The sequence below is a fragment of the Glossina fuscipes genome, unplaced genomic scaffold (genome assembly GCF_014805625.2).
Source record: "Glossina fuscipes isolate IAEA_lab_2018 unplaced genomic scaffold, Yale_Gfus_2 155, whole genome shotgun sequence".
Classification (NCBI taxonomy): domain Eukaryota; kingdom Metazoa; phylum Arthropoda; class Insecta; order Diptera; family Glossinidae; genus Glossina; species Glossina fuscipes.
The window spans coordinates 840,243-859,847 of record NW_023998498.1 but is presented as its reverse complement, the minus strand read 5'-3'; the positions used below and the strand labels follow the sequence as shown (position 1 = coordinate 859,847).

The following is a 19,605-nucleotide window of genomic DNA, read 5'->3' as shown; positions in this document are numbered from 1 at the left end:
ATGCGTAAGCGGGGCTTTATTTATTATTATTCTGGAACTTTTTAAGTTTTGAGTTAAATTAAACAAAGGCGCAGGCCTGCAGGGAATTCCAGCCATTTAAAACAACTGTCAACACGTCTACCACGGTGTCTCAAGTTGTTGTGGAGAACCGTGAGAAAAATTTTATGGTATGTGGAAAGTAAGTTCCGCGCTAACGACAAAAATTGTCCTTTTATGGGTGAGTGGTAATAAACTTAGTTTTACATATTATAAATTTAGAATGTTTTCCCTCTATCTTTAGTTGCGTGAATGATTGCGGCAGAAGAAGTTTGTTGAAGATTGTACTGCAAATAGCTTGTAAGCGCGCAATAACCCAAATGTGAACAGATTACGTCGCTCATACATTTATAATTCAAGATAGACTCAAAATAAGAATAATACATGGCTAAATCTCTTAATAAATCTTCGTCCATACCGTTTCAGAACGTTCTTATTGCGCATTGCTTCTAATTTTTAAGTTCTGCAATTTTATCCTCTAGACTTTTTATGTTTAACAGAGAGTTGGTGTGAAAAACTATCGAACGCCTTTCAAACTTGATACATTTACAGAATTTGGCATTCGTTTTCAATATTTAACAGAAAACTATTCAAACTATGAACATGTGATTCATTTCGTATTCCTTTTGTTCATGTTCATTCAAAGTTATTATGTACTTGTTTACATAGGTTACTAAGTTCACGTATTTGCATTTTAAGTTAAGTTTTGCGATTTTGAGTAATAGCAATGATGATTCAATTTAAGTCTTTAAGCTTAAGAGTTTCGCAAAATCTATACTGTCTGTATGTATCTATATATATATATACTAAAATGTTTATTTGTAATAAATAAATAAATAAACAAATAAAATAAATATTTTTAAGAATAGTTTATCTTTATTTAACATATTGAACATGCCATACTTTTGCACAGTTATTTTTAAAATATTCAATGCAAATTTTCACGACACCGTTGAAGTATTACACAAGATGCGTCAAGTGGCTGGTAGTGGGTCTACACAAATAATATTCCTTATTTAAAAACAAGACAAAAAGCAAAATAATTCTAATATAACTACTACGAGTAAATGAATGTATATATATCCATAATATGGTAAGAGGTTTATGGTTAATTTTAACTTATGAAATTTGTATTGCTTTCATACTGTACGCATTCTATATCCTTTAGTGGGTATATTAAGTTTGTGCGGATGTACACAACGCCCAGAAGTACTTGCGATAGATCCACTTTTTATTATACTAGTCGATTTAGGAAATGATTCTGAGCTTGGCTGTCCGTATGTCCGTTTATTTTTTTGTGTTCAACGAACAGCGTGCATTTTGGCCCAGGGACGAAATCTTTTGGAAATGATTCGGATCGGACCACTTTTTCGCCCACTTCTCTCCACATTTTGAATAGTCGTTATATGAACGTCTGTGAGGTAGTGCAGTATGTTTAATGATGAGCTGTGCTTTTACTTGCTTATTTTTCCGATTATAGTTTACTCCTAATGGGAATCTTTCCGCGTTTACACGATAAGAACTTGCCCTAATGTCCCAAATGGCATTTGTATTTGCGATAGTCGTCCTCCATCGTAAACCAATCTTCCGTCGCATGCAAAAAATTACCAAACAGCTAACTTCCCTATAGGTTTATAATACTCTGGGACTGATAAAGAGACGACATGATTAGATCGATTCACCATTTGATGCTGATTTAAGGAATGACTAAGTACTTCAAAAGTAAGTACTTCCAATCTTTTACAAAAAGAATATACCTATCCTTGAGTGGAACAGATAATAAAACGCTCAATTGAAAGTTAAAATAAGAATAAATGAAGAAATGAGCGAAAAGTAAAAACAAGAAGAAAAACAAACACAGATTCCTGCAGGGTAGACGCATAGAGCCTGGCAACGCATATGAAACTACTGTTGTTTGAGTTGGAAATGTACCCGTAAAGAGTTGTTAATGCGCAAAAGCGTAGCAGAGGATACACCAATGACTTCTATAAAATGTGGCTTTGATTCTATTTAGTTTGTCTACTAACGATATTATTAAAGTTATTTAATAATGCACAGGTGTTCCCACATTGATTGAAATGAATAAGACAACAGTGACAAGAAGCAGAACGACAAACATAAGTTCATTTGATTGCATTGCAACAAAATTATCGAGTAAATTCTACTGATAAACAAACCTTAACAAGAATTTTTTACTAGGAAAGGCCAATGCTTCCTTAGAGAAGAGAAATCAATCAATTAAAGCCAATAGGCTGACATCAGACAGCAATTACATATTGAAAATGTCAAAAATTGCTTTTATTTGGGCTCAATGCTTCCGATCTAGTTCTGACAGGCGATTCATCATACGATAAATAGGTATTTAATCCATATCGAACGTATGCCGTCAAATTGGCGATCTTATAAATACGCAGAGCAAAAATCGAATGCTGTCTTGCAGGAGGCTTGCCATGATATTTCAAGATATCAGTTAGGTTTGATTATTTTTATACCCACTTTTCCTCCCTTATTTTCACTTCTATATCTTCTTCTATATCTATCTGTTCATTACTAAGAAGCAATTAATTTGTTAACACTGCACCAATTAACTGATCATTGATCTCGAAAAACTCCCTCGTTGGTTACATGTACAAATTTGATCAGACTTTTACACCATGCTTGAAATTGTCGAAATAATTAGTTAATGAAATGAAGCAAACTAAAATGATAATATGAGGAGAACTTTTTTAAAGAAAGTGAACTTTTCTTGCATATATTGAAACTTAGAATAACCAAACTAATGGTCAGGTCAGGTTTTGGTACAGTAAGTGCTATATCAATTCCGGAATAGCAACCGCAATAAGACTTTCTAATATCGATTTTGCTAAAACGTAATTATTAAGTTACGTTTAAACAAAAAATTAAATGTAAAAAGAAAGGTTTTAAAAAAGTGCAGCAAATTAAAGACAAGTTATTAATTAAAAATATTGTTTTAATATAATGATTAATATATTATAAAAAAAATATATCAAAGATGCCTTCGAGAGGCATTGAAATATGTAAATGTGGATATGTGCACAAAAAATATATATTTCTCTATATCAAAACAAAAACCCCTATCCCGAAGCTGGTTTACGATTCTCGTCTCGTATCGAGCAAACTCGATAACGCATTTGTAATTTGAGTTGATTGCTCTCGTTAACGAGCATTCGTTAACTTGATGGTACTCGATAGCGTATGAGTGTTTGCTCTGGATTCAAAATAAAATGTCATATTTTCCTAGGAACGCAAAATAGCTATTGAACTTCATGTTGAAGAGAAATATGAAGTATCAGACGCTTGCATGTATTTTTATCATATTTTAACTTTAGTCAAATATTCATTGAGGGAAATTGGTATAAAACATATTAAGCAAAAACATTTTCTCTATAATGCGTTTTTCAACTGAAACAATGATCGAAGGTTTTGCAAACCTCTAATTGGATTACTAGAAACTATTTAAATATAATATATGGGGTCTGGTTGGGCAGTGCATAAACAGACAACTTTAGTATGTTAATTATAAATATCGTTTTCGCTACGAAGAAGAAAAATACTCAGATAATTTAATTAAGCAATAATTTGCTTATTAAAGTCTATTTGGTATTTTCGTTCAATAGATTTTATTTTTGTTCACCAAATTTATTTACAATGTCACAAATATAACTTTATACATATAACGAATGAGAAGCCCAAGTCGATGTAAAGGCGATCGAGTACCATCAACTCAAAAGGTGATCGTATCATTTGGTTTTTTTCGTATCGTATCAGAGCTCGATAATGAAATCCGTTGACAGGCTCCTGTTTTCTCAATGCGCTTTTTCATTCACTTATTGCGAAAATAACTTAATCAGATTTTACACACGCAATATATCTGAGATTTTTGGGACTGATGACTGGCTTAATGAAATCAAATAGTTGTTATGTAAACTATTAGCGATTTAAAAAGTATAGTATAGAAAAAACTTCTTTTTATGAAAATTGCTTTATAAAATCACCCATTGTATCCCATTCTTATATAATTAGTGCTTGTGTGGCATTAGTTTCATTTATGTACAAACCGTTGCTCAGTGTATATCAAACTGTAAAGAGATGGACAGCAGCTGGCAGCATTTAAGCCACTGTATGTTTTTCTGTTTTTCACTGGACTATTTTGGCCAGCAGTGAAAATGTAGTAAACTGTGTAAAACTTGCTCGATGTCGAACACGAAATTTACGTCTTGGAAACAATGAAATTCGCATCCGTCCGTCCGTTATAATCAAAGCCAATCCACGAAGTGATCTTTAGCTTAGACTGCGAACTTCTACAGCATGCGGATTATTCTCTAGACTTGTCTGTCTTTAAATACCATTTGTTCAGATCGATGCAGTCATATTTAGCAGCGAAAACAGGTTTAGATCTGAGGCATCCGTAAGCTAACCGATAGGTGGCACAAGACCTTAGCTAATAACTTCGGTTATTAAGGATTCTAATAAAGATGTTTTTAATAAATTTTAATTTTGTTAAAAAAAGGATAGAAGTGGCTTCGGAAATCTAAGAAATTGTTTGAGTAAAGAATCGTCTAACTGCAATGGCTTTCTATTATCGTTCAATTTTTTAAGAATATTTTACGGTGTAATTTAATGAAATTGATCCGTACTTTAATAAAATGCGTACATACAAACTTTTGCTTATTTTCCATATAATCACATAAATACATTGCAAGCATCTTTTCCTCTTCTTTTTATAATTTGTGGGTGCTGCATCACTTATGTTGCAGGGTATATTAAGTTTTTGCGAATGCATGTAACGGCCAGAAGGATTTCAGACAGATGCACTTTTTGTTACACCTATTGATTTGAAATCATTTTTCGAAGCGGGTTAACTTGCCTGTTTTTCTACCCGATGTCCGCGCGTTTTTGTTTTTTTTTTTTTGCTCATTCTATTCGTCCCAAATATTGTGAGATATTTTGACAAAATTGGATACACTGACGTATTTTAAGCCAACAACGAATCCCATTAAAAAGCAGCTTCGCGCGAAATATTTTTGCAACTATTCCCGCTATATCGGGCCTTTTTACCAAAAAGGTTATTACGTAAAAAAATTGGAAATTTTCAATATTTCTGGATAAAGATTGCTAAATAAGTATTAAGCATAAGTGAAGTTTTTCGAGACAATAAATATTTGATGTGCAAAGCTTGGATCGCATGGACTAATTTTTTAAATGTACCTCTTACAATCCTATCAGTTCCTATCAAAAATAAACCAATCTAATCTCTAATCTTTTTTGATGAAATTTGGCATAAAAACTAACGTTTACAAAAATGACGCATGCGAAAGTATTGTAAAGTCTTTGAGAAGAGCATTAGTTTTTCTAAATTTATTGAATTTTTGAAATGTTTTCCAAAATAATGAGTAAACATGACTATTTGCCATATTATGGAATGAGTCATACTATGCAGTAGTAGGTTGCATTTTGTGGGCTGCTATCTCAATCTAGTTAAAGCTATGGCATTTATAATTAACCTGATGTCGTATATTTAAAAAAACGAGAGTTTTTTTAAACTCTTGCTTTATGTAATGCGATAACTGGATATAGAGCCGAACAGCAGTTAAATTGAATATATATCATGTCAAAACACAATATCAGTTAACTATTGTTCGTTGGAGCACAATACATGGCTGGTTTTCTTTTTTTTTCTTCTCTGTTAACTGCACAGAATATTCATAGCATAGAAAGAAGAAGAGTAATGTTTAACGCAAATGCTTTTGATTATCAATTTTTTTCTTTAAAGAGCATATGTACGCGTACACGGATTATGAAAACACAAATACATAGTCATTATGGTTTAAATTCACACAATAGAATCTCTCTGTGCAACATAGAAATACTTACCACCGTGTATGGATTGTAACCGACGGTGGTCGTTTTGCGGAAGGGATTAGTGAATGGCAAATCGATATTCAAAAGTTTGCCATTGTACAAGTCGACAGCGTAACGTATTTGAGTATTCTTATCCATGCAGGAATCGATTGCGTACAAGTGACCGCAAACAATGAACATTTCACCAAATTTTCGATGGTCCAGTGTTACATTGAAATTATATTGAATGCGAAGATTTTCTGCGTCCAACTGTAAATCATATTAAAATGTGGAAATGTAAAAAACAAAATGACTATTGAAAAAAAACGAAAAGAAAAATCACGCTTTCATTCACTAAGCATTCGAAAATCATCATAAAGAAAATAATTATGCAGTATAAAGAAATAATGAAGAGAACGATCATTATTTACGCTGGCTGAATGAATGGCTGTTTGCCTGACTGCTTGCTTGCTTACATTTCATTGCATTTCATTTCGTTCACTATCTTACGGGATGAAATGAAAGAGCGTTCATTTTTACGTAACATTTGTTCACTTACCTTAGCCACCAGAGTATTATTCGAATCGTAAGTGCTGTAAATTACCCACAAACCGACCTCATCCACATTAAAGTCCATGTAATTGTAATCTGTCGAGTACAATTTATTACCAGTTGCTATGCCTGCATACGGCAACTGAGTGGCTATAATTAAAGTCAAACAGACCAAACAACATGCTTTGTTATTGTAACAATTGTACTCGCACTCTTAAATACACACCAGACGTACGCATATGTGTACATATATGTATATATATATATGTATAAATACATATGCATATATATATGCCTAGAAACGTGCGTCTGTGCATAAGTATTGTTAAACAAAATTGCTTAGATTGTATATTTTTTTCTTTGTTTCCCGGTATTACTTGCAATGCCCGTACCGACCGACATAAACAGTCAAACAGCAAATGCTGTGCCCGTTTGTTGTCAGGGTGGGCTTGCATTATGACAGATTGAATTACTTACTAATTTTTTTCATTGTAATCAAATCCAATTTCACCACGAGGTCAGTGTTGTGCTGATTATAATAGAATGATCCATTGTACACTACATGAGCATTACCCTGCAGTTAAAACACATATGTACGTAAATATGAAAGTCGCAGTTTATTTACAAGATAATACAACAATGACTACGTACCTGAAAACCTTCAGTTATTTCATATTTTTTGCGGGGAACATCATTCATACGATATTGGATTTTTGAGGTAAACTCGTACAAATTGTGATTATCCTTTTCGTTGGTAACAAAAGTTTTCTCACGCTCTAATTCGGTTGCAGCGGCATCTTTTAACCATGATCCGTAATTTTCATCGACAAATTTGTGAAATACCGGCTTACCCACCGCATACAATAGACAGCCTTATTGAAATAGAATGAAAAGTAAAACGATATACTTATGGACATATGTAACACATCAGCGTATGGTTCTCGGGACTGATGTACGGAGGTCACCTCTCCTCCTCCTCCCCTTCTTCCCATTTCCAAAAAAAATATATATATATATATCTATGATTTTAAAAAAATGCCAATTTTCTAATGATCGCTTTCGCAGTTTGAGGTCATTTCGATCATGTGTTTAACAAATGCAGTGGTTTAGTGACAACGCTTGTATTATTTACAATGCAGTGGAAGAATCCGAATCTTTTGTGCAGATGATTTGGTGCGTTTGAACAATGTCGCACGGACATTAATGCATGACCAAAAACCATGTTTACGTCAGAAGGCGTCAAATCAATTCTAAAAATTATTCACAATAATCGAAAAATGAAATTTGCAAGAAATATTGAACATCCCAACGCGCAGATTGCATCTAGTCAAGAGACAGTTGTCTTTCCAGTACGTGTCGCGTTTACTCAGAGCAGGACGAAAACATTGGATTACAAGTCGATGGACATAATGGCGAAATTGCAACAATTGAAGTTCAAATTGTTGCTCTAACACCCAGATCTGCGATCCAAGCGAGTATCATCTGTTCTTAATCGTCTCAGGCTTAAAAAGACGCTGCAGGAAAAATGGTTAGGTACAAACGGTGAGAAAACTGAAGCGTATTTTAAAAGTTCTGATGAATTATTTCGTAAAATTGTTACCCCTACGTTAGAGAAGCTTTAGATGGATTATCTCGTTCTTGAGTAAGGTAATAAACAGAGTCGAATTTGACAAAAAAAAAGAACTCACATTTTTACTTAATTCTTGGAATTAGGCTTCTTGCTCTGGCTCACTAATATGATATGACTTGTAACAGGCGGGTGATTAGTGGCGTACAAGCACAAAAGTCGTTAGGGCCTCTAAGAAGGGTTTTGCTAAGAGCGTTGCTATGGTATCTAAAAGGGTGATAACTGAACTTGGAAGCAACGACTGAACACCCTGCAAGCACAATGGAACAAAAAACAATGCGTGTGATTTCAATAAGAAAACACCTTATAATTAGACGTAAGGTACCATAAAGATTTCATTGGTTAGATATTAATAAATGCTTTTCAATCAATCACTCTATAGTTGCACAACCGCACAAACATTGCATTGCATCTTAATAAACTCTTATGATGTCACTGTGTCAGACATATATTGAAGGCTTTTAGTCAGGATGTTTCGACGTTTGTGACGATGCTCGCTGTCGCCAGTCACTTGCAGTAAAATACATGTTATTCTATGAGAATGAAAATACTGAATACTGCTGGAAACACTCAAAGAATGTTAAACATCCGCATGTTAAATATCCACTGGGTGGGTAAGACTGTGACTGCTGCGTCAATGGTCAAACCTTAGTGCGGTAGAGTTTTTCTTTGTTCGTAGCTATAGTGATGGATTAGCCAGTAAAGTCATAACAGTTCCCGTTTAGCCATGTATCCACTAGGCTGTTGCCACGACCTCCCTATCTCATTCTCTTTCCACATTTCTTTCTGATCGTAAAGGGGTTAATCGAATAGAAGACAACGCCTGAATGATTGTTCATACTAAAAAAAGAAATAAAAAGTCCTCTGCGAAACTTATGTACCTCATGATCTAGTTTGGAATGGTTTATTCAACAGAGATTCCAATCCCGAATATCTACTGAATTGCATCGATCTGCAGCCAATTCTAAAGCGTATGAAAAAGAACGCGGAAAAATGAGTAACATAAGATATATGTGGCAAAGACCGCAAACGAAAACAGGAAGCCTTTTTGGGTTTGCGAAGCCAGTTATGTCATAACAACCAAAATTTACGTGCTTCGCCTCGTAAACTCTTTTTCCAATAACAACTTTAAACAAAAGAAATGAAAAAAAATGTAAAGAAAATGATACAAGTGTAGATTTTGAAGCCTCTCATCAGCAGAACTTAATTAGAAGAAAAAAAAAAAAAAAAGAAAATGAATTAACAAAGAAAAAGAGTGTAAAGGAAAAATACGCTCCATCATCCCTCACTCACTCACAACAACTTGCACATCCGCATTCAAGTGCTGCTATTATGTATACATTGCAAAGGCAATTCAATTAAAAGTTTCTTGCGAATACTCTTAAATAACTTTATACACACGCTACACACACACAAACATGCGTACACATATATTCCCAATAAAAGATGTTTACAGCGAATAACTTACTCTTTTTCCGTTTCGGTAGACCAGGATAACTATAATTTCCAGTCGGTTGAATTTCAAAATTGGAATTAATCGAATCCTTGCATTGCAACAAGCTGCAGTAAGGAGTAAAAGAAGAAAGCAAAAAGGAGGAAATAAAAAAATATCCTCTCACAGATTTCTCAAAGACTCAATTAATTAAATTTGTTTGCAAAACAATATGCAATAAAGAGGACAAAAAAGGACTTTACGTAACAGAGGACAATGTGTTAAACATAAGCAAATAACGAACATGTTCGTATAAACAATCATTTACATCAAGGATAAAAGCCGAACATACTAAAAAAATTAAATTATCTAATTTATTACTAATTCTTACCTCGGATCAGGGCATATTTCACATACGGGGCAGCCACTCTCAGGAGGTCGTTTTCCGTAAATTTTTATTTCTTTACCTACGTAAGGAGTTTCGCTGTTCGGATCTTGCGCTATGGAATAATGGTTCAAACGGTTATTTTAATCAAACAAATTTACATAAGAGAGAAAGTCAAAACACTATAGTGGGGCAATGCCCACCATTAAATAGACTATATCGCTTTGCTTCATTCAGTTTTTAAAAACAGTGCGTTATATGAGAAGTGCCGAAAAAAGCGATGCGATCCGTACCATTTGCATTAACGGACGTTCTTAGGCTAAAACACGTCAGTATATCAAGTCCTGTAGATTAAACGCCAGAAAAAGAGACGGACAGACAAGCTTAGATCGCTTAGAGCTTAGAAAATTCAGCTTAAAAAATTTAGACGCATGTCTCAAGTCCTTCGGGATGTTTCGCATTTGCACAAACTTAATATATCTTTGTACCATAAGGGATGTAGGGAATAAACAGATAAAATGAAAATATTTTAAAAAAGTTTCCACATTTCTAAAAAAGGATATAAGAAAAGCCATGGCAGGAAGGAATAATAGCTAAATAAATTTCTGTATAAAGGAAAGAATTATACGAAAGAGGACAAGAATAACATTTTGTCTGCTTGAAACTAGCCCTTTTTATTCTGCATGCCAACCTTGGAAGCTGTCGATTTATAAGCGCATTTATAAGTCCATAATCGTTTTACCCAAACTCTCCACTTCTGTAAATGTACATCGAAGGTTCTTTAAGTAAGAACTGGATCGTTTTATACGCATCCGAACTCTCTTAGGCAATTCTGTCAATTTATACACATGTCCATAAGTTTTTGCTTCTATTCATTTAGCATCTTTTCTTGAAACTGTCATAATCGAATTTATCGAGATACGATAAACTTTGGCAGAGCACCTTCTGCGACCGTCTTCATTTCATTTGACATTCTAAACCAATCTTTACAGGTAAAAAGATAGCTCTAATCGTCAATGTAGTGCAGTAGACGGGGAGTATAAAAAGGATTCCGATTGCGTTTAATGAAATTCCCGAGTTGATCAATTAGATGTGATTACCAGTAGGTAAAGAACTAGGACGTCGGGTTGCAGGAAATAAAGAAAGAAAGCTCATAGTGCAGCTAATAAGAAACAAGAATTCATGAATTAAGTTCAACTATCGGTAATTAGGCAACTTTGTCGTTAATCAGCTGTGTGGGTGATATTTTAAGAAGAGTTTGATTGTAGTTAATAAGATAACAGAATTGACCAATTGATTGATCTGTCATCACTATGTCGAGTGGACAATACATCAAATAGCCGCCGTAAGGTACAGGAGATGTGGAAAAGGGAACTACTGCAGTTAATAGATAGAAAAAAAACTCTGCCATCCCTTTGCATATTGCAGTTAACAGCGATTCAAATGAAGCAACGTTGTATTAGATGCATATTGTGGTAAGCACTATGATATTTTAATACGAACTCTTTGGCCGTTAAATATATAAAGATATGTTTCCACCTACAATTTACAATTCTAGTTCTAGCTCACACAATTTTTACAATTCTTTTATGAAATATTTTGCTACTTTAAACAATACTGTCATAGATAGACCAAACTGCCAATGTCGTTTTGATCCCGCACTCAGGTTTGTGTCAAATTGAAAATAGTAGATAACTAGATAACTCCGCGGTCAGTTTGTGGTACAGCACGGAATTGCATGCCTTCGACGTATGGCATTTTGAAGAAGGCGTAAAATCCTCCATAATAGGTTGAAGAATTACATAATTACAAATGTAGTGAGAAAGGATAACTTTTTTACAAACACTCATAATTAATAGGTATGTGCCACTTTGTCTGATTTAAAACTAGACTTAACTATTATATCGAAGGATGGGAAATATTAAATTTGATTTTTCTAATACTATCCCATCAAACATCTTATAGATTACATTGCGCTTTTCAGCAGCGTCAGATTATGATTCGATTTAAACATAAACTGTCACATGTTTATTTGTGTGTTTGTAATTGGCGGTTATAAAAGATTCTTCCTAGGGCGAAAAGAACTTTTTCTACTTCCCTGTAAAGCTGCTATAAAAAGAAAATAACGATAAATGTAAATGTTTATTAAAAGTCCCAATAAACATGAACACGTGAACATGTGAAGTGCTTCGAATAATCCACATGCCCAAAAATGTGAGTGGGAAAATAGTTGTGTATGCGATTGCAAGTATGTTCTTTTCAAGTCAAAGTTGAAAAGAGAAGTGTAGATTGTTGCTACGGGGGAAAACCTTACGCTATTTCATTTCATTTTTCAGTATCTGCTCAATAGCGTTCTTCTACCTAATGGAGTATATTCACATTGCCATTTCCTGATGTAGTACTAACCAATAGTCGAAGTATTTACCAATTCTACGCATGAATTGTCGGACGAACACAATAGCAATTGCTTGAGTATTATAAAACTTGTTTCCTTCAGCAAAAGCAAGTTGAAATATTTCATTTAGATTAAGTCGATTATTTAATACTCTACGCAATGTTGCTTGATAAAATTCTGAAGGAGTCTTCGATATAAGATATCATTTAGTTTATGTGATATCTTACGTGAGACAAAGTACGAAAAACAGTTTCACTTGAACCAAAATTAGGCTGAAGACTACGTTTTTGCCAACAAAATTTATATAGGAGCTGGTTCAGGAAATGGCCCACTCCGCAAATTTCGGCATTTAGTTGATATACTAAAGGATAACTTTTCACCGATTTTTCTCGATTGTGGCGTTCCATAAAATGCGGTCCGGTTTTAGGACATTTTGTTTGTAACCGAATTAAACTACGAAATATGTAAGCTCAGTTCTAGTTTTTTTTTCTGCTTCTTTTGGGGTATGGCCACTCGTCATATTTATTTGCTTTAGGCGTATGGAGTTATTGATTAGATACTTGATTTCGCGGTTTATTAAGGAACTCCGAATCTCTTCTAAAAGGAACCGAGAGTGACGAGCACCCTTTGTCACTCTGTCTTATTGCTTAGGAAAACTTAGGCACGCCCAACCTATCTAAGACCCCTAAAAATGTCTGCACTTCAATAACACGCAACGCTCTTTAATTTTTTGGCCGGTTCATTTTGAAATTTCACAAACTGGAGCGCCAAAAGGAATCAGATTATATGTCATGACAATAGAAAGAAGGCGAGCAAACATTTAACACTCACTCCTATAAAGAGACTTAAGCCATTTATTTATTTATTTTTTTTGCTTAGAAACATGCTTTTTACCCTACTATGTTCTTCCTCTCTCTCTCTCTCTCTCTATCTATCTCTTCTTTGAATTGTTCTAAGGTTAAATACGGAAAAAAGATAGCAATCATTTATTATTGATTCTTCACTTACGTGCCACTTCAAAATTGACCATAGTTGCATTTAATTCATTTCGAGCTACACAATGATAATAACCGAAATCATCTTTACGTAAATTATTTATAGTTAAGCGCATTGTGGTTTTAAAGCTATAACGTAAGTAAACGTATGATTGATTAAGCTTGGAATTGTAAAATATTTTAAGAAATTTTTTAAAAATTGAAATTTTTTCTATACACTTATGTTGCTGCACTTACCCATCGGGATATGTTTCAATACGATATTTATCGCTAGGATCTAAAATTTTTCCATCATAAGCACGTTCCCAGTACTTAATGGCTTCAGGGAAAGCTTCCACTAAACACTCCAGCGTAGCCGTACGACCATACTCAGCATAAATCATTTGTCTGTAGACCGATATCATGGGTGAAACTGCATTTGTAGTATGGTTTGTATATGTATGTATTTGTGTGTGTATGTTTTTGAGTGCAAAGAAAATATATATAAAAAATTTAACCACATTTCCTACCAGCCAACACAATAACATTCTCTCGCTCATATATTATGCAAAAATTAAAAAAAAAAAAAAAAACGAAAACACTTACAATGAACTTCCAGCAAAAATGTTGCATTCGCCACAGGCGCTACACCATTATTGGCATAACATGTATAGGCGGCCATCTGATGGCGGGTTATATTCGTAAATTTTAAATATTCACCGCTTATGGAAGACACTGTGTTTAAGGGGAGAAAAAAAGAGGAAGAAAAATCGTTAAATAAAAAAAGAAACACAAAAGAAATAATTACAACGAGTAACTTTGATAATGATATTTAATGTTGTTTTTGTTTGCACGCAGGCTCACAGGTTGTAAGTAGTTGTGTACATAGTAATTATTTGCATTTTTAAGACTTTTTGTGTTGCTTTTACTTACTTTCAACTCCATTTACATTAATGGTGCGGCCATCATCACGACGCCATTCTACACGTGGCGCAGGATTGCCGGTGGCTGCACAACTTAAATTTAATAGTTTCCCTTCTTCTACTACTAACGAACGATGACCATACGGAGCAGTATTGTCTACACATGACACATACAGTCAAGAGGTAATAATAAAGTAAACATAAATATTATTACAATAAACAATTACAGTAAAGTTAAATATTGAAAGAGAATCAAAAAAAAAACACACATACACACACACACACACACACACACACACACACAGACACAGTATGCATTAATAAATCTTTAATGAGAATAATCAGTACATTAACGGTAAAAATATAAGAAGTACAGAATATGCAAAGAATATCAAGAATGAAACAGCAAGAGCAAGAGCAAGATTGAAGAATTTTTAAATGCGCTTTAATTTCATCCCCATAAGTTAAAGAACATTCTCATTATGGTGTCATTGTTTGTTTAGGTTAGCACTTTATTTCGTGTATTTTACTCCAATTGCTCGACATTCAAAGGTGTTGATCGCTTAAAGAAAAACTAACGGACAGTGAAAATGAAAAAAAAAAACAAGTAAACGCTTTCTTAGTGTGTATGCAAATGCTGATGTAAGCGGATTTGCGCGATAAATAAATCAACCCTCGGGTTGAGACATCATAAATATCAATCAAATGAATATTTTCCATTAAAATATTTGCAGTGTAACGAGCATAGCGCTACAGAAGCATTGTCAATAGATACCAAATGTATTAAAATGCTCTTTTCATAAACGTGTCTATACAAGTTTATGAAAAGAGCTGTCAGAAGGGACAAAACTGATGATGAGCAAAGGAACAAATCATTAATATTTACAACAAACTTATTTACATCGCAAATCTTATATATCGTACGTACAATATTTTAAAGCATTATTTAATAGTAGGTGTATTTTATTTACAATCTTCGAACATCGCACGAAGAATTTAACGGTTTCTCTGTCGAGTTCTATATGGATCGGCCAAAGACACCATAAAGCTTTTATAGAAAGAACATTTCTAACTTGGCTTCATTGCAACAGAAGCTAGGGTTTCTTTCATTTCAAAATAAAAGCATGTAAAAACTTTACAGTTGAGCAAACCTGGCGCTTAAGTACGCTAAACCACTTCGCCTAATAGCAATTTTTCTCTTTTTCCCATGTACAAACGATTAGATCTAAAACGTAGATCTTCGTGGCCCAAATTGTGGTAAGGTCAATGTCTCTGTCAGATTACCATTACGGACCAATTTCTTACGTACTAGGTCACACTTTAGAGAAAAGTCTTACTTCTGCAAAACATTTGAAGTGCAGTTAGTGTCTTACGCTTAATATCGTATTAATGAGACGCAAATCATAAAAGAATGTTTCCGTTTCTAGGAGAAATGTTGGAAGACTGAACACAGACACTTTGTATTATAATATTAATTTCGATTTGCTCTCTACAGATATGCTATTCTTTGGCTATTAAAATTGTTGTACTTATTGTAATATGTTAAGTTATAACTACATATTCACTAATAAAAGAAGAGATAATTTTTTCCTTTTAGCAATTGTGGTTTGGTCCGTTTATGGTGATTTTCATAGCTAATCTATCGGAAATTCTTCGATGGAATTTGAAACTAAATTTATTCTCCTCCGCAATATTCAAATTTCTACAGACAAGCTAACGGCAGCCAAAAATAAATAGATTTTCGTATTCACAATGATTGATAATATGAATATTTTACAAGGTCTCGTGCGCATATTTCTATTCGTTGCAATTACTTGGGAAGACCTCTTGTGGCGGCTAATATTTACATTACATGCTGGATAGTTTTCTTTTTTCACAACAACAGCGGCTAGTTTATTGGATAAATATGCAAATGAATTTAAAAAAAAATCCGCTTCTTGAAATGACTCTCAAGAACTTTGACAGTTACCTTCGTTTATCACTTATCTGGTGTGCAGAAGTGAAACCAGAATTTTTATACAGAAAACACATGCGTTTCACAAGAAAATGATAAAAACTATTTTTTTCAAAGTATTTTAATTTAAAGTAATTTGTGGATGCCACGCCAAAAACACTGTTATTTTTTGAGGAAAATCGGTCAAGGAGCCATTTTCTTAACAAGTGAAGCGCTGCTCAGCATGGATGGAAACAAGTGGTAATCGTAGGAACCCGAGTTTGGTGAATATGCTGATATGCTTACAACTGCTGATTGTTGCCCGATAACCCAGCTTGCACGTCTGCTGGTGAATATCGATGTGAATAATTAAAGTGAGAGGACAGGTTTTGCAAGTTCTTAGCAATTCGTGCCAGTTTTAAATAATAAACCGATTAAATCGAGCATTCGTTATACAGCTAAGTTATGGAAAGACTGTGATATTCGGATACCGTGGAATTATTCATTTTCGTGTTACAGGTAGCTCAGAAAAACCGAAAACGTTGAACTTTTTAAAAAAGGCCATCTATGGTCAAATTCCGGTTTCATATTTACATACCTATAAATAGTCCAGCATTTTTGATAGCAAATTATTCACTAAAAAATTCCTCAACAACTAATATATTTGTTTGATGAAGCTATTTATGGCGTACATTTAGAGGTATGAAAAAAGTATGAAATAAGTCGTCCCTGAAGTGGTTGTTAACAGTATTATTATATGCGTACATCCGAAATCTGAAAGAGCTTTCCGCTCGAAGGTTCTAGTGATTTATACAAGCTATGCGTACAGATATGTGTATAATGACTTCCTGTCGCCGTTTGATATAAAAACGCTTATTTTATCTGCAAAGTAGTTTTAACGCTTTCTATCGGCGCATTAAATATTTTGTGAACGTTTTATTCACACTTTATAAATCTTAGTGCCCGCTAATGTTCAGTATGGAAAACTCTCACTACTCAGAAGGGTAATGCGATAGAGTGCAGCACATTGAGTCCTAAGGTCGAATTACTCTTACGTTCTTTTTTGGTGGCTAGATTGCTTTTTATCAAGAAAAAATTCTTGTTTGTGTTATCAGAAATATCCAAGAGGATAACGGGGATGAGTTATCTTTATGTCGTGTAGTAAATTCATTGAATTGTATGCCGTACAAATCCAAATGTACCGTTATGCGCAGCTAATGGCAAAGTATTTTTAACTTAATCTTGGCTTAATCAAGTTGAACCTTACCTTAAAATGCCTTCGAATCGAGCAGCTTAATACCAATAAATGTAGGCTACAACTAAGCAAAAAAGCGTGCAGTTATTACTTTACAAAAAGAACAACAAATTTTTCGAATCAATTAAAGTTGAAAAATTGTATTGCTAAAGAAGGACTGTATTTAATAGAAGACACATCTTTGCCTGTTTTCGTTCGCCCCCCTCTCCCTCTCCCTCCCCTCCGCTCGGTAGCACGCCGCTGAATCCAAAAAATTCAAGAAGTAAATAAAAAACATTTTCTATTATAGTAGAAAAATTAAGTAATTCCATAAAAGTAAGTATGAGTGTTTATTTTTTTAGCTTCATATTTTGAATTTCACTTAAAGAGGTATTAAGTGGAGCAGATGATGTCTTTGTCCCTGGCAAACTGTCGCAAAGTAGTACTTCGCTTAGAAGGATTTATCCTTTACGCAAACTAAATGAGAAAATTAGTGTATCGTTTGTCTCTATCTTCAAAGTATACGTAAACAATAAACGATAGTTGGTACCGAAATATGCGCCTTAAGCCAAAATATAATCTCTTTCTTGTTTATTGCCTTGTTACGTTTAAGCGAAACAAAGCAATGAATGTCGTTTATCGTGCTGTAGAGAATAAAGCAAAACATATTTAATGCAGTCTTATATGTGACATTAAGAAGGCGAACTAAAATGGAAATAAATATTGAAAGTGAGCAATTTGTTCAATTGAGTTTAAATTAAGAAAGAAATTATCGCACTAGCCAAGAATAACGCAACCTTTATATGACGTAGTTTAAATTATTGTTCGATTATGTCAGAATAAGCAAAACAATGCTTGCATATAATCTTTAGCCGATGCATAGTTAGTATATGTTAATAGAAGTTTGGACGGTTGAACAAAAGGAAAGTGTGAAGTCAAATATCGAAGGTTAGAAACTATTGACATTAACGTATATAAAGTTTTGTGTCCTTAGACGTTTTCTTTTTTATACCCTCCACTATAAGATGGATGTTTACCCATTTTGTTTTCTTCCATAATGTAAGTAATACCCAAATGGAAGATTCAGAGCCCCTATAAAGTATGTACATTCTTGATCAGCGTGAAATTTTGAGTTGAGTTAGCCATGTCTGTCCGTCTGTGTGTTTGTATGGTATCTGTCACTAGCACTCCCCTGGTCGCTAAAATGAAGATATTGTTTCAAATTTTGTAGAAATATTGGAAATTTTTGCCTGCAGGATGGTATTGAAAATGGATCGAAATGGTCGGAGCAGTAGTGCGCAGTGGACCGAAAACTGAACGCAACTCACGGTTTTTTTTAGCAAAAATTTCCGAATTTTTGCGTGTTACTCGGAAATTATTAAAGATAGAAGACTGAAATTTTCCATTTTTGCTTCACAAAACGCTCTACTCTTTAGATCCATAAATGGAATCGATCGGCGATGGCTACACAAAGTTGCGCGTAATTAAAATTTATTTTTTTCACCTTTTTGAGGTTTTATGCTTACTTAAGGTAGGATGTCTAAAACTATTTTGTACACTCCTGAAAGGAAGATATATTATATCCCTAAAAATGCGTTACTTTTAAAATGAATATGATATATACGGCGATTAATTTTTCGTGATGATACCATCGATGTGGGTATCAAATAAAAGAGAGGCCCGACCATCGAATGATGCATATCTAAATCTCATGATATTTCGTCACGGGTTTATAGATTACTGTTGTTTCCGCGACGCTACTCTTGTAATATTCAAAACCAACGGAAAAACCTGAATTTCTTTCTGATGAGGAAAAAATACATTCACAATCAGCGCTGGCTGGGAAGATATTGTGGCGACTCCTGTCTGTCGAAAAAATAAATTTGTGGACGGTTTGCTAATTTTAAATGCACTCTCCGGATTCGCCAGTCGTTCTAGAAAACATAAAAAAGGTCTACAAAATTATTTGGAAGATTGAAATGCATGAAGTGCATGAAATAGCTGACACTTTAAAGATGATAGAACGCAGTTTATACTATTTTCAATGCATATAGAAATATAAACAAATTACATTTAAAAAAATCGAAGACCTTTAAAGAAAAACATACACATGTGTCCCTATTTCTTTGACTTCATAACGTATAACGTCGTCTAAGGTCTCGTCGGGCGCTAAAGTCGCTGGTTTCGACTTATTTTCATGCATAGCGATTTAGAGAATAAGCATATATTCGTTCTCATTTGTTTTGCATGTA

At 34.0% G+C, this 19,605-nt stretch overlaps 1 protein-coding gene across 6 annotated transcripts in view; it reads right to left on the bottom strand.

Annotated features, from left to right (window-relative positions):
• The window catches only part of LOC119641586, a 44,897-nt gene that overhangs the window by 8,938 nt on the left and 16,354 nt on the right, over positions 1 to 19,605 (bottom strand). For all 6 annotated transcript variants that reach the window (XR_005247857.1, XM_038040343.1, XM_038040347.1 and 3 more), the window contains 10 exons: positions 14,197 to 14,343; positions 13,870 to 13,998; positions 13,522 to 13,696; positions 13,298 to 13,413; positions 9,901 to 10,009; positions 9,546 to 9,637; positions 7,102 to 7,322; positions 6,928 to 7,024; positions 6,458 to 6,600; positions 5,932 to 6,168 (listed from right to left, as the gene is read on the bottom strand). Coding sequence is in view for 5 of the 6 variants with exons in the window: in XM_038040343.1 (XP_037896271.1) it covers positions 5,932 to 6,168; positions 6,458 to 6,600; positions 6,928 to 7,024; positions 7,102 to 7,322; positions 9,546 to 9,637; positions 9,901 to 10,009; positions 13,298 to 13,413; positions 13,522 to 13,696; positions 13,870 to 13,998; positions 14,197 to 14,343 (1,466 nt within the window). In the remaining variant the exon portion in view is untranslated. The remainder of the gene's footprint in view (positions 1 to 5,931; positions 6,169 to 6,457; positions 6,601 to 6,927; positions 7,025 to 7,101; positions 7,323 to 9,545; positions 9,638 to 9,900; positions 10,010 to 13,297; positions 13,414 to 13,521; positions 13,697 to 13,869; positions 13,999 to 14,196; positions 14,344 to 19,605) is intronic.